The sequence below is a fragment of the Colobus angolensis genome, unplaced genomic scaffold (assembly GCF_000951035.1).
Source record: "Colobus angolensis palliatus isolate OR3802 unplaced genomic scaffold, Cang.pa_1.0 Scaffold9, whole genome shotgun sequence".
In the NCBI taxonomy this organism is placed as follows: domain Eukaryota; kingdom Metazoa; phylum Chordata; class Mammalia; order Primates; family Cercopithecidae; genus Colobus; species Colobus angolensis.
The window spans coordinates 7990926-8006518 of record NW_012122931.1 but is presented as its reverse complement, the minus strand read 5'-3'; the positions used below and the strand labels follow the sequence as shown (position 1 = coordinate 8006518).

At 42.4% G+C, this 15593-nt stretch overlaps 1 protein-coding gene across 2 annotated transcripts in view; it reads left to right on the top strand.

The window, feature by feature from the left end:
• GARNL3 (GTPase activating Rap/RanGAP domain-like 3) overlaps positions 1–15593 on the top strand; it is a 177348-nt gene that overhangs the window by 59417 nt on the left and 102338 nt on the right. For both annotated transcript variants that reach the window (XM_011931358.1, XM_011931359.1), the window contains one exon: positions 9311–9385. In XM_011931358.1, the coding sequence (XP_011786748.1) occupies positions 9311–9385 (75 nt within the window). The remainder of the gene's footprint in view (positions 1–9310; positions 9386–15593) is intronic.

Genomic DNA, 15593 nt, shown 5'->3' with positions numbered 1-15593 from the left:
ATATTTAAACAGATCTTCCAAGAGTTTAAATGTAGCATTAAAGTGGCTTAATCATGCTAATCAAAGCATTTTATATTAATCACTATCATATTACTATAATATATATAATAGCATCATAACATTTATTGAGCACTTATGTCCAAGTACTATTCTAGGCTAATTATATATTTTACATTATTAAATCCTCACCACAAGCCTAGAAGTAGTTACAGTCACTGTCCCCATTTTAGACATAAGGAAACTAAAATTTAGAGAGGAAAAATTAAGTGATTTTCCCAAGGTCACGTGGCTAACAAGTATGGAACTGAGATTTGAACCTGGTCAGTTGAACCCCAAAACCCATACTCATAACCACTCATTTTAAAGAAAGGGGATCTAGGAGAAAATATTACATATTATGCTTAAAGATGTACTTTACATAACCTTTTTTAGTTTCTTTTCTCAGTAAAAATAATGTTCCTGTGATTTATATACCTGAATGCCAAGTACACAGTTCATACTGAACAGAGATCATAGGGAATCCCAGCACTAATTTAGAACGGAAACAAGCACCAGCCCAATGAAACAAAGCAGTGAAATAGACGAGGAAGTGCTTTTTGTTTTTGAAAAATTACATATTTGTATTAATCTAAGAAAGATCCTCATTTAATAATAATTGCTTACAATTTGAAACTAATAATGTTTTTATTTATAGTTAATGAGTAACATTTTATGCCTTCTATTTTTAAAAAATTAATTTGTTAAATTTTGCAAACAAGTATTCTTGCTTGGATCTTATTTTTTTTCCTGAGATAGAACATCTAATATATTGAACACTGTTCAGTGTTAAATGAAACAGTTAGTTTTGCTGAGATTAGACCAAGGCCTGTACTCAGGATGTTAAGTCACATGAATTTTCACTATTTAACTAGCTGAATGGCAAACCAATTTGATTCTGGTCACCCAGAGCTTCATGAATGTCCAACATGTCACAACCCTGTCGAATAGAACTTTCTGGAATTATGGAAATATTTTTGTCTGTACTGTCCAGTGTAGTAGTCACACATAGCCACTGAGCACTTGAAATGTGACTAATGCACTCAGGAACTGAATGTTTTTTATTTTAATTAAAATTAAAGGCCGGGCGCGGTGGCTCAAGCCTGTAATCCCAGCACTTTGGGAGGCCGAGACGGGCGGATCACGAGGTCAGGAGATCGAGACCATCTTGGCTAACACGGTGAAACCCCGTCTCTACTAAAAAATACAAAAATCTAGCCGGGCGAGGTGGCGGGCGCCTGTAGTCCTAGCTACTCTGGAGGCTGAGGCAGGAGAATGGCCTAAAACCCGGGAGGCGGAGCTTGCAGTGAGCTGAGATCCGGCGACTGCACTCCAGCCCCCGCAACAGAGCGAGACTCCGTCTCAAAAAAAAAAAAAATTAAATCTAGGCTGGGCACAGTGGCTCACGCCTGTAATCCCAGCACTTTGGGAGACCTTAGCAGGAGGATCACTTGAGACTAAGAGTTCGAGACTAGTCTGGCCAACATAGCGAGACGTCTTTACGAAAAATGAAAAAGTAGCCAGGTGTGGTGGCATGTGCCTGTGGTCCCAGCTACTTGGGAGGCTGAGGCAGGAAGATTGCTTGAGCCCAGGAGATCAAAGCTGCAGTGAGCCATAACTGTGCCATACACTCCAGCTTGGGAGACAGAGAAAGACCCTGTCTCAAAAAATAAAAAATAAAATTTAATTTAATTTAAACAAGACTGGTGGCCACAGTATTGGACAGTGCAAGAACTCAGAAGGAATCACTCACAGTCTGGCAGATCCTAGCCAAATGATCATTTAATTTGTTTTTTTGTTTTTTGTGTTTTTTTCCTTTTTCTCCCTCCTAGGGACAGTCTTCCACAGAATCTGATTATTTGGTATATGACCATAGCAGAGATGAAAGACCAAATAAAGTTAAAAAAAATCCTGTCCTCTTTTCTTAGCATTAGTGATGTTACACATATATGTTAATACCCTTTTCCTAAACGGATTCATCAAAATGAATGCAAAAGATCTGGTGCCTCTTCTCAAAGGAAACTGCCCCACTTTTCTGTGACTGTGTGGCTCTCATGTGGCTCTCGCGTAGCTCTGGTGTGGAGCATCAGATCCTTCACCTTCTCAGAAGACACTCTGGGCCAGGGCTGCCTTTGTGGGGCAGTATTCTGACAAGATCTTCAGTTTTGCAACTAGATTTTGGTCTACTCAGATTTCTTTCTTAAAATAATTTTCATTGTGTATGTTTTCCTGGAAAGTTTTCGATTTCATTGAACTTATTGATGATATTGGCATAGTTTCATATAGCATTCTCTTAATCTTTTAGAAATCTCTTTCTTCTTAGTGGTTCTGTTTTCTTTATTATCACTATATGTATTCGTCTTTATTCTTTGCTTTTTAAAATCAGACTTGCCTTGAATATCTTGGATATGTTAGTCAATTATACTATCTTTCTAGTTTTGTAATTTCTGCTCGAATCTTTTATTGATTCCTTTCCCCTGCTTTCCCTGGGTTTATTTCATTGTTTTTTTTTTTATCTTCAAGTGGTTAATGCTTAGTTCATTGTTTTTATCCTTTTTTGTTTAATAATAAAAGCATTGAAAATGTGAATTTTTCTGTAAATATAGCACCTATCACATTATCTGTTTTGATATGTACTGTTTTTATTGTTGTTCATGTCTGAATAGTATCTAATTTCACTATTCCTATTTGACTCAAGAATTTATATATGTAGATATACATAAATTTATTTATATATGCATATATTTAAAGAGATGGGATCTCACTGTGTTGCCCAGGCTGGAGTACAGTTGCTGTTGATAGGTGTGATCATGCACACTATATCACTTAACTCCTGGTCTCAAGCCATCCTCCTGCTTCAGCCTCCCAAGTAGCTGGGACAATAGGCACAATAGACTGAGATGTTTGTTTTCTGATTTTCAGTTTTTAAAATCCTTTTGATAACTAATTTCTTATTCAATTGCATTGTGCTAAAAATGACCTGTACAGTTTTATAGAATATTTATAGGTTTTTCATGTTATATTGTTCTGTAGACCTTTTTCTTGCTTTTCTGGGCCGGATGCATGCCTTGGCACTTTGGGAGACCAAGGTGGGCGGATCACCTGAGGTCGGGAGTTTGAGACCAGTCTGACCAACATGGAGAAACCCCATCTCTACTAAAAATACAAAATTAGCTGGACGTGGTGGTGCATGCCTGTAATCCCAGCTACTCGGGAGGCAGAGGTTGCAGTGAGTCGAGATCACGCCATTCCACTGGCAACAAGAGTGAAACTCACTTTTCTTTCTTTTCAATATTAGGTCGGGTTTTTTTAAGTTAACTAGATATTTTTAAAGGTGTGTATTCTCTGTACCTTGATACAGTCAATATATGTCTATTAAATCATGTTTATTAAATTTATTATTTGATTCCTCTATAAATATTTACTAGTTTTTGCCTTGACCTATCAGAGAGAAAGGTACTAAAATTTCCCATTACAACTATAATTTTGTAAACTCTTCTTTCTAGTTATAATAGTTTTTGTTTTATAATTATGTTACTCATTACATAAATGTTTATAGTTATATTTTGGAGATGGGTGGTTCTAATTATCCATATAAAATAACTTTTTTTATTTGATGTCTTTTTCTCCTAAGTTCTACTTTATGGTTTTATTTTATTTTATTTTTGAGACGGAGTCTCGCTCTGTCGCCCGGGCTGGAGTGCTGTGGCCCGATCTCAGCTCACTGCAAGCTCCGCCTCCCGGGTTCCCGCCATTCTCCTGCCTCAGCCTCCCGGGTAGCTGGGACTACAGGCGCCACCACGTCGCCCAGCTAGTTTTTTGTATTTTTTAGTAGAGACGGGGTTTCACTGTGTTAGCCAGGATGGTCTCGATCTCCTGACCTCGTGATGCGCCCGTCTCGGCCTCCCAAAGTGCTGGGATTACAGGCTTGAGCCACCGCGCCCGGCCTTACTTTATGGTTTTATTATTCCCTTACTTTCTTTTTGTCCTAATTTGCTTAGAATTTTTTTATTTTGCCTTTCTTTTTCATGATTGCTTTCTTGTATTTAATATATTTCATTTATGTTACCAATCAAGTCTTTTTTGTTTTAGTAGGGAAATGTAACCAATTCATATTTATTAAACATCTGTGCTGTTCTATTTACCTTTAGGAGGAGTTCCAGGCTCCTCTTTATCCACTTTCTCATTGTATCCCTCCCTCTCACTCCACCCTTCAGGAGTACAGATCTGGATTGATCAGATTAGAAAACATGTTACTAATTACTAAACTCCTGGGTAGACAGAGCTATATTTACAAAGGTCTGAGCACACATGCAAAAGGTCTCTTTTCTGGACCCTTCTCCCAGAAGAATAACAAAGCGCTGGATGCATTCCACTGTGAGAGGAGACCTGAACAACTCCCTCCTCTTTGCTGGCTCTGGAGGGGTAAGATCTCAGACTGCCTTGCTGTCTTCTTTCTTTCCACACCATGTAGGCTGATCTGCCTTCACTAGTAGCTCTCCTTTAGTTTTGGCCCCACTCATTAGTAAAGAACCTTGCTAGAGGGGGTGGTTAGTGTAGGAGATAACTTGCTTATTCCTGTGTTCTGTTCTCTGCCCAAGGACCACTTTCATAACCCCCCAGTCCATTCTTTGCACTTTCTCCCAGATATGTTCTCTGTTTTTCATAATCATTTTCCTCTATTTATCTCAAACTGATATTCTTATTTACTCTTTAGGGGCATTTTCTTCTCAGTATCTAGTTTTTGGTTCACCACGGTCACTACATTTTGAAATTCAGTAATTACACTTTTCATCTGAAAGCTGATTATAGATTGTTCCATTTTCGTAGATCCAATATGCTCCCAATTACCATAATTAGAAATTTTCAAAAAGTTCTTGTACTTTTTGTAGTAAATCTGTTTCATAGAACATTTTCTCTGATATTTCAGGTCACTTTTTACATTTTATATTATGAACCTATCATAGGATCAGTGATTATTCTCTTGATTCTTCCTTATTGGGGATATTAGTTGGCTTAGAATGTCACAATGTGGTAAAAAACAATAAGTTTATTTCTCTCTCATATGCAGCCAGGAATTCTAAGTGGGTGGTGGGTCTGCACCACACATTCAGGCTCAAGAAAAATCTGCTGTCTTCAACATGAATTTCCAGGATCCCTCTGGTCACTGGGGTTCTAGCCAGTGGAGAAGGGAAAAGTGCGTAGAAGAGGTACCTCCCCTCTCCCAAAGGGCCTGGGTCCATAAACGTACCCAGGTGAGCTTTGGCCCACCTTCAAGTGGAGCTAATTCAGTCAAATGGCCACCTCTAGGGCAATGGAGTCTAGCTTTATGTCCAGCTACGATTCTGCACTGTGACAAACGGCGAGAGTGGATTTTGGTGGCAGCTGGAGCTCTGTACCATCTAGATGAATTGAGGGAGAGGGCTTCTAGGTTGTGCAGTTTTGACATTTAGATGGGTTCTGATAGAGATTGTGTCATTCCTGAGCCAAATCTTCTCCCAAAAAAAGAAAATGTAAATTTGTTATAGTTGTTATTGGCCAGATCAAAGGTTTGTGAGGATAATAGAAAGAAAATGGACAGAGACAGCTACCTGACAGTCAGCTTCTCTACTGTGTTAAAAATATTTTTTTCCTGAAGTGTTAGTTTTTTCATTCCCTAGTGTGCTGGAATACTTTCTCCTTTCACAGCAGCTGATGTTCTGGTCTTCATGAGGCTCCAGCCACCACAGCCCCCTCTGCTTTAGTTAGCAAGCTATGTGACCCAGCCAGGGTGGGGGCCACTGAGACTGCCACTCTGTGCTGGCCCTGAGTGTGACCAGTAGGATCTCCTGCCCACCTACTGCCCTCCCACCCACCCTCCCCTCAGGCAGGTCCTGCCAGCATGAGCTCAGGGTGTTGGTGTGAACCTGCATGATTTGATTAAGTTACTGGCCAACCGACTTTCCCCAGCCTGTGGTGCTTCCAGTCATTGGCCTGCCCTTCACTTTGGCCTTTCCTTCATGATAGAGCTGGTAGAATTCCTTTGACATTTCTTGCATGATTAATGAACTTTCTCTGGTTTCCAGGGCCAGCATAGGTCTTACCCCTGTTTTTATATCTCTTTGGCCATTTGCAATAGAAATTTGGCATTCATCTATTCACATATTTCTTATTTATGAATATTTAATGAGATGGATACTATGTCAGATGGTGTGCTTAGCTCTGGAGATGCAGTGGTGAGAACAAATAAATGTAGTTGCTGTCTTTTTGAAGTTTGCTGGAGAACAGAGAGAGCGCCTGAGGAAAGACAGGTGTGAACCAAGTAATCACACAGAGAAATGTCAATCACAACTCTGCAGAGTGTCCCCAGAACTGACAACAGGGTCATCTTCCTGGGCAGTGGGTCAGGGAAGGTATATAGAAGGAGGGGGACTTTGGTGGAACTGAAGGATGAGTAGTAGAGTTGTTTAGGGGAAGGTGAGAAAGGAGGGCCTTCCAAGCCAGGAAGTCCCAAGCATGTGTCCTCTGGTGGGAAGAAGTGAGGGTGCTGGAATAGAGGTGGGATTGTGGCACACAGTCATATTTGTAGTTTGCATAATCACCCGGCTGCAGGCTTCCGTGTGAGGAGCTGCTTGGAGAGGAGCAGTGGTAGATGGGTGTCTAGACTCAGTAGGAGGTGGTTGTGGTCATCCAGGTGACAGATGATGGTGACTTGAATGAAGCTCTGTCTTTATGGATTTCATGAGTTCAGAAGGAGCTACATTTCTTTTTACCATCAAATCGTTAAATTTGTTCTTCCTTTTTTTCTTGAACTTTTTAAGCAAGACAAGCAATATGCTTCTTGTTCTAAACTCAACAAATGAAAAAGAGCATTATTGCCTATGCCTGTGTCTAAAATATAGTGTTTTTATGATGTTTAATATATGTTTTTGTATGAATGAATGACTATCAGCTCTTCTCTCAAGCCTTCGACTCCTAGATGAGACCAGTTATAGTCAGGACTATCTCTAGCAACCTCTATTTTAGGGGTAACAAGTAAGGGGAGGGTGTGTTTCACATCTCTATAGACCTATGTCAGACATTATTAATTGATCATAGTGCTCTTTTCTTGCCAAGTCCAGATGTCATCTCAGAATGCTTCTCCCAAAGCCCTTAAGGCAGCCTATACCAATAGTACTCTACCTGAAATCTACTTACTTTTCCTTCTATTTTAACAGTGAGTAGAAACCCACAAAGAAGCTGTGGATGCTGAATCGTCTATACTTCCCCTGTGAAAATGGCAGTGATCCTATGATATCTAAATTTGTCTTTCTCTTGTACTTTAAAATTGGCCTCTGTAAAGTTAGAGAAAGTCCACCAGATTACTCTCACTTCTGACACCAACTACTGCAGCGTTCAGGAGTCCCCAAGACCACTCTCAGGTTTGGTAGTTTGCTAGAAGGACTCACAGAATTCACTAAAAGCTGTTAAGCTCATTTATGGTTTATTGCAACAAAAGGATACACATTAAAATCAGCCAAGGGAAGAGATGCATGGGACAGAGTTCAGAAGAGTTCCATGGCAGAGCTTCCCATTGTCCACCCCTGATGGAGTTGTAGACAGCATTAACTCCTTCTGGCAATGATGTGTGACAACATCAGCACAAAGTGGAATGTTGCTCATCAAAGAACCTCACCTGAGTTGTGGTATGCAGAGTTTTTAGCAGGGCTTGATCCCGTAGCTGTGGCTGACCACCCACATGGCCGACCTGAGCCTTCAGCCCCTCTGGAGGTAGAGCTGATACTGTGTGACCCAAAGCCCTCACTATAAATCAGTGTGACTCAGAGCCCCTAAGTAATCAGACACTAACGCAGGTCATTCCCAGGTCTTAGAGATCACCTCCCAGAATTTGAGGGCAAAGGCTAGACTTCTGTTTGGACAAGGTGAAATTCATGACTACACAGCCTCTTGGGTTCATCCTCAGTTTAGCGATAGTGTAATGATCTGATGTCATCCAAACATTTGCTTTTAGAAATTATTTTGCAGGAGAAAGAGGAGATATAAAAACTGAACCTAATCACGGACATTTTCTGGAGGATGGTTAGGGAGGGTGGTGGTTAGATGAGGACAGTGGGCTTCTGGGGTCTGGCTGCCTCTGTTCACATCCCAGTTCTACCCGTACTAACTAGTTAAGTGACTGTAGCCCGTTGTTTTACCCTTCTCTGCCTCAGTTTCCTCGTTCGTAAATAAGAATAATAATAATGCCTACCTTGTGTTGTTATGAGAATTAAATGAGATAATACATATTAAGAGCAAAAGAATGCATGGCCTTCAACAAATACCAGATACTGTTTTTATATTTATCATAGGAAAAATTTATCAATCTCTTTTAAATAATTTTCCTTGAGAAAATTCATTGGAGTTTTTCCCTAAAATTTTTCTATTAATTTTTATACCATCGTATCTCTTAAGCACTAGTGAAAATATGAGGTAACCATCTTTCCTGAGAAATAACATTTCTGTTTTGCTGAGCAAGCCCTGAGTTAGAGAGGTGAGAAGTGCCCCTCAGGGCAGGTGCGTTCTGGTGAGTCTGCTGTTGGCAGATCTTTGTTGCAAATTGTGGATAGATTTAAAGGCTAAAAAAAGATGTGTTGTTTTCCCGAGTCACTACTGAGAAAATCTAGAAGGAGAAAATAAGTTAAATCTTGAGTCAGGAATTTTAGGACTCAAGTGCCAAGCCCCCGTCTGTTCACTCACCTCTTTCGAACATCAGACCCCTTGGAGGCTGTCTATTTGCAAGCATCACCTTGCCAGAGCTAAAACACAGTCTGTCTGCCTGAGGAGGGACTAATTGGCCTTTTGGAAACTGTTTAAAACTGAATGAAGCACAGGCGCTTTCTCTGGTGGTAGTAGAGCCTTGAGTTCTTGCCAGCCACTAATTGTTCTTCAGGCTTTCCTGTGAAGGCGGCTGAACTTGAGAGCTGGCTTTCGGTCTTGCCATCTGTGAACTGCCACTTGTCCACATGTGGTGTGTATTAAGATTGTTTTTGCTGGGAGCATCAGTATTGGAATGTGTTCAAATTTAAATGTGATGCTCTTGTTTGCCATTCTTGCAGGTTAGCCATTGTTACTCTGGGGTTCCCAAGGACAGTGGGAGCCAACTGTATGAGTACCTGGCTGATAGAGCTTTAAAAAAACTGTTAGCTTCTAGGCTGGGCACTCCAGCCTGTGTCCTTAGATGTGGCTTACTTATAGGATAGCTACATACAGATAGACATTGTAAATACTACCTAATTGAATGCTTTTTCCTCCCTAGCTTATTTCCAGTGATGCTGATGGAGCCATCCAAAGAGCTGGAAGATTCAGAGTGGAAAATGGTTCTTCAGATGAGGTAAGGAAGCCTCCCCACTTCCTGTAATGCCACCAAGCACATGATTGCAATGCCTGGGATATAGCAGTGAAAGAGTTCTGGAGGAGGTAAATAGAGCTTTTCAGAGCTGTGCTTGAAGCCAATGGAAGGGAAATGTCAGTATTCTGGCATGGAAGGTGCTATTCATAGGGTGACACATACCCTTTAAAAGATCTATGTTAAAACCAGGTAGACACAGGAAGTTGTTCTGCCAGCAGTGGGGCCAGAGACAATTCTACCGCCCTCTGTGAATGGCCCCGAGTCCCAGTACTTCCTCTGCCAGGCTGATCAGCTTGGCACGGACCTCCGAGCAGTGCCAGGATCCAGGAGGGAGATGCCAAAAATTACTGCAATGACAAAATGTCATCAGGAAAAGAGGCTGGTACTGCCTACCGCTCCTTGGGCCACACCCACTTTCTGGGTTCTCAGTCTTCCTTGCTGCAGGCCACAGACACTCTCCTTGCCTTTTTTTTTTTTTTTTTCTTTAAAACTGCCACTACCATCTCTATCCCACGGGGGTCTACCCTTTAAACTGCAGAGTATGGCAAAAACTCTCCAACCTTTTTCTTCTCTGCTGCCTTTTTGCACAGTAGCTCATCATAGCTCTAGCTGCCCGACCCTGACCCTGGGCAAGGACCCCAGCCTCCCTAAGCCTCAGTTTTTTTCATCTGTAAATTAGAAACTGTCTCAAGATTATTGCAAGAATTCGGTGCGCTATGCTTGTAAAACTCCTAGCACTATGCCTGGCACATAGTAAGCATTCAGAAGTGCTAGTTGTGATGCTATTGATGGTTATTGTTATTGTCATCACTGCCACATTGCCAGTTTTCTCCTGACCACCTCCTAATGCAAATTCTTGGTGAAGAGCTACGAATTTCACTTGAAAGCCCACAACATTGGGAAGTGATTGCTCATTTTCACCCTTGGCCTTAGCCATATACATTCACCTGACCCTTGCCATTGACATGTTAGCCAAGTTGGGGCTGAATACCCCTGAATAGGTACCCACATACTTCTTGTCCAGAATGATGTCGGCTGACCCACATAGAAGAAGGAACTCATGGAAAATTTTGCTTCTGAACCTTAGAAACAGCCCTCCCCAAATGGCCTGGCCCCTGGGACTAGATAGCCTCACCATCACAAGCAGAGGCAGCCAAGGGTTCTCAGGAGCTAAGCCAGGCACAGAGGCATTGAGTTCTTGCTCTCCAGTGCTTGGAAAGCTAGCAGTCACCATGCTGAGTTTCTACTTTGAGAGCCCATGGAGGCTGTATACCTTGAGACATCTTTCTGTTACCAAAATTTTACAGAACTTCAGCCCATCCTGAAATGGACAGACCAAACTGGACTTTGCCACCCTATGTAAGCACAGCTCCAGCCTCTCCGCGTCCAGTGTCTGGAGGAAATACACACCTCCCAGGAAAGACATCAGTGGGGCCTTCATGTGATCCTGTAATCACCATACACTTGGCAGTCAAACACTGCTCAGCTGGCCCTGCTGTACACCAGAGGATAGGTTCTGGGACCCAGTCAGGGGTTAGAAATGACCTGTGCTTAGGCCGTGATCAGGAGTGGCTTAAGAGTCAGTCTTCCCAGGTTCGAATCATGGCCCTACAACTCACCAGCAGTGTGGCCTTGGGCAGTTCAGTCAACATCTTGGGAACAATTTAGGGAGTTACTGATTTCACAAATCATTGCAGTCTGTTGTGTTCAAAACACAGTCCTATCTCAGACTGCTTCTCTGGAAATACAATATCAAGGATCAAATACATTTTTAGGTTTTATTTCCACCAGAACTACTGAGCATGATGCTCCATTGGAGCACCTTGGCTATTTTGTATTGATGGTCTTCAGTTAAAAGTTTCTGGCCAATGGTACTTCCTAGCCTGATAAAAGACCTTATGGGCACTTGACTTCCAGAGGGAAAAAAACAGCTGGCTTGCTCTGAATTAGTTAAAGCTGTTAGTGCAGTAAAGGACTCACTATTTGTAGTTGCTTAAAAATTCTCAAACCTATGAACAAACAAGTTGCAAATTTTGTTTTGGGGTTATTTGCGCTTTTATTATTCAATTGTAAGAGTTTTTTATATAGTCTGGATAATTAGACACTTATCAGATACATGATTTGTAAAAATTTTCTTCCATTCTGTGTTTTTATCTTTCCACTTTCTTGGCTGTGTCCTTGGAAGCACAAAAGCTTTAAGATTAGATCATGTCTAGTTTGTCTGTTTTTTTTCTTTCATTGCTTGCACTTTTGTTGTTATGTCCGAGAAACCGTTGCCTAATCCGAGGTTGCTTGGTCACTTTTTATAGTTTACTGTTCCCTTGAGATAATGTCAAATTTGTCTTTTATTTCTTTAAACGTAGTGTAATGGTTTTATCATCTGCGACTGAGAATTCCAATATGTGAAGTTTTTGTGGCTGTTGTTTAGTTGTTTTCCTCTGGCCTGTGCTCCTCATGTCATGTGCTTCTCTGTGTGCTAGGCTGCCTGATTGTGTACTATTTGTTATTCCTGAATATTACTTTTTTGGAATAATATGAGGCCTAAGATGAGTTGCTTTTTGGTAGGGAGGACTTATGTTTGCTTTTACCAGATAACTTTAAACCAAATACCCAGTTTGAGACCTTTTAAACTACCCAAGTGCTGCAGATTACCACACCTCAGAGATGCTCCCCCGCTCAGCTCTATTACAGCTGCAGATATATGTGAAAGCTGGCGTGTGGCCACCACACCTCAGAGCCGCTCCCCGGCTCAGCTCTGCTCGGTGCTGTCACAACTTCCTTGTAGTTTTTGGTGGTAGAGGTGGTTTCTTCTGATTCCCTCTTCCTTGAGTGTGTAGCCCTTTGGGATCCTAGCGTAATGTGGGGCTGGGCTCCTATTGGACTTGCCTACCCCAGTGGGTCTTGGGATTTGAGTCTTTGTCCCCCACGAGGTCACCAAAACCCAAATTCAATTTTGCTGGGATTGACAAACATCCTCAAGCCAAAAAAGACTTTCATGATGCATTTACCTCTCTAGGTTCCCACTTGCCTTTCAGTTTTAGTTGGCAATTCTTACTATTTGGTAAGCACTCCAGTGCTTTTTTTTACCCCCCAAGACAGAATCTTGCTCTGTCACCTAGGCTGGAGTGCAGTGACACTATCTCAGCTCACTGCAACCTCCGCCTCCTGGATTCAAGCAATTCTTCTGCCTCAGCCTCCCGAGTAGCTGGGATTACAGGTGCGTGCCACCATGCCCGGCTTATTTGTGTATTTTTAGTAGAGACAGGATTTCATCATGTTGGCTAGGCTGGTCTCGAACTCCTGACCTCATGATCTACCAGTCTTGGCCTGCCGACGTGCTGCAATTACAGGCATGAGCTGCTGCGCCCGGCCTCCAGTGCTTTCAAGGAGATGATTTTAATATTCTTCTAGTACTTTTAGTTTTTTCAGTGGGAGGGGTAGATCTGAATAATCTAGCCTGCCATTACCAAAAAATAAGTTATATCGGGAGTGCTTTTCATATAATATGACAAAACATTCATTCAGCTGGCATTCATAGGGTCATTTCCTAGTGCCAGACAGGCTGAGCCCTGGATGCAGGATTGAATAAGCCTGCTGAGGTCCCTGCTCCTAGGGACCTGCAGGTGGCAGGGAGAGCCATCAGTAACCAATAGAAACACATAGAAGGATTGCAAATTTTTGTAACTGCTGTGGCAAAAACAGAGGACCATAGTGCAAAGAAATTGGAAGAGCCCTAGTTAAGATGGGGTCGTCAGAAAGCCCTTACCAGCGACAGCCAATGAGGCTGAGCCTCTGAGCAGTGCTTCTCAGACTGTCTTTTTAATTTCCGGTCAGTTGCAGGAAATTAAATATGTGGTCCTACCTTATGCAACTCATCAAGGAATTGGATATCATCCAGACTGGTCTGGACTGTTTCATGAGATGAATCCACTGAGCATGTACTTTGATGCCACAGGCATGTCAGAACACTATAAAGGTTTCTTGTATACCTTGTCATGGGCTAGTAAACAGTTTGCAGATTGGCATCCATCAGAATGGACCATTCTTTCCTGCCTTAGAGTTCATCTGGGCCAATCCGCTTTCCAGTGCATGAGTTCCTACATCAGCTTTGCCAGCAGTCAGCTGATCTCTTCCTGCTTGAGTATATCTCCAGCAGGAAGATACCTCCTTGATAGGATTTTTTTCCTCCTGACACCAGTTAATTCTGACACCAACTGAGTGTCCTACAATTCAATTCTCACACCAACTACCTGGAGTTAGTGTCAGACTCCACAGGTTTAAGGGCTCAGTCCCACAAGACTGTCCTCATTTCAGAAGCCAGTCACAAGCATTGGGTCTTCAGGTTACCTACATTCCACATTTCTGACCAACTTGGCTACAAAGTCAGGTAGCCGTTACCACAGCCTCCTCCTCAGCTTCCATAACTCCCTAAAATCACTCACAGAATTCATAAAAGCACTTTTTTTTACTATTACTCATATATTATAAAGCAGCAGTCCCCAACCTTTTTGGCACCAGGGATCAGTTTTGTGGAAGACAGTTTTTCCATGGACTAGGTACTGGGAGATAGTTTCGGGATGATTCAAGCACATTACGCTTATTGTGCACTTTACTTCTATTATTATTACATTGTAATATGTAATGAAATAATTATACAATTCACCATCATGTAGAATCAGTGGGAGACCTGAGCTTGTTTTCCTGCAACTAGATGGTTCCATCTGGGAGCTATAGGAGACGGTGACAAATCATCAGGCATTGGATTCTCATAAGGAGCACACAACCTAGATCCCTTGCATATGCATTTCACAACAGGGTTCATGCTTCTGCGAGAATCTAATGCTGCTGCTGATCTCACAGGAGGCGGAGCTCAGGTGGTAATATAAGCAATGGGGAGTGGCTGCAAATATAGATGAAGCTTTGCTCACCCACAACTCACCTCTGGCTGTGTAGCCCAGTTCCTAAGAGGCTATGGACCAATACCAGGGGTTGGTCTGTTATAAAGAGTACAATTCAGGAAGAACCAAATGGAAGAGATGCATAGGTCATGGTGTGAGGGTGGTGGCACGGAGCTTCCATACCTTCTCCAGTTGTATCCATATTTTCAGTACTGCAATATGTTCCCCAACATGGAAGCTCCCTAAGCCCCATGATTTAGGGGTTTGTACAGAGATTTCATCAGGTAGTCATGATTTTTTTTTTTTTTTTTTTTGAGATGGAGTTTTGTTCTAGTCACCCAGGCTGGAGTGCAATGGCACGACCTTGGCTCACTGCAACCTCCGCCTCCTGGGTTCAAATGATTCTCCTGGCCGGGCGCGGTGGCTCACGCCTGTAATCCCAGCACTTTGGGAGGCCGAGACGGGCGGATCACGAGGTCAGGAGATCGAGACCATCCTGGCTAACACAGTGAAACCCCGTCTCTATTAAAAATACAAAAAAATTAGCCGGGCGTAGGTGGCGGGTGCCTGTAGTCCCAGCTACTTGGGAGGCTGAGGCAGGAGATTGGTGTGAACCCGGGAGGCGGAGCTTGCAGTGAGCCGAGATGGCGCCACCGTACTCCAGCCTGAGTGACTGAGCAAGACTCTGTCTCAGAAAAAAAAAAAAAAAAGGGGATTCTCCTGCCTCAGCCTCCCAAGTAGCCAGGATTACAGGCACCCACCACTGCATCCAGATACTTTTTATATTTTTAGTAGAGACAGGGTTTCACCATGTTGGCCAGGCTGGTCTCAAACTCCTGACCTCAGGTGATCCACCCACCTCAGCCTCCCAAAATGCTGGGATTACAGGCATGAGCCACCATACCTGGCCAGGTAGGCATGATTAATTAAATCATTGGCCATGGATGACTGGCTCAATCTTCAAACCCTCTCTCATCCTGGAGGTTGGGGTATGGGGCTGAAAGTTCCAAGTTTCTAATCAAGGCTTAGTCTTTCTGGCAGCCACCCACAATCCTGCAGATATCTAGGAACCCCCTGAGAGTCCCCTCCTTAGAACAAAAGATGCTCCTGTCACCCTTATCACTCAGGAGCTCTGTGCTAGGAACCAGCAACAAAGACCAAATACGTATTCCCATTATACCACACCCCTAAAGCAGTTAATTCCATTTTTCAGACTCTCTAATTGCTAGAAAGGTCTTTTTATTGAACATAATTCACTTGTCTACAGTATTTTCTTTTTCTTTTTTTTTTTT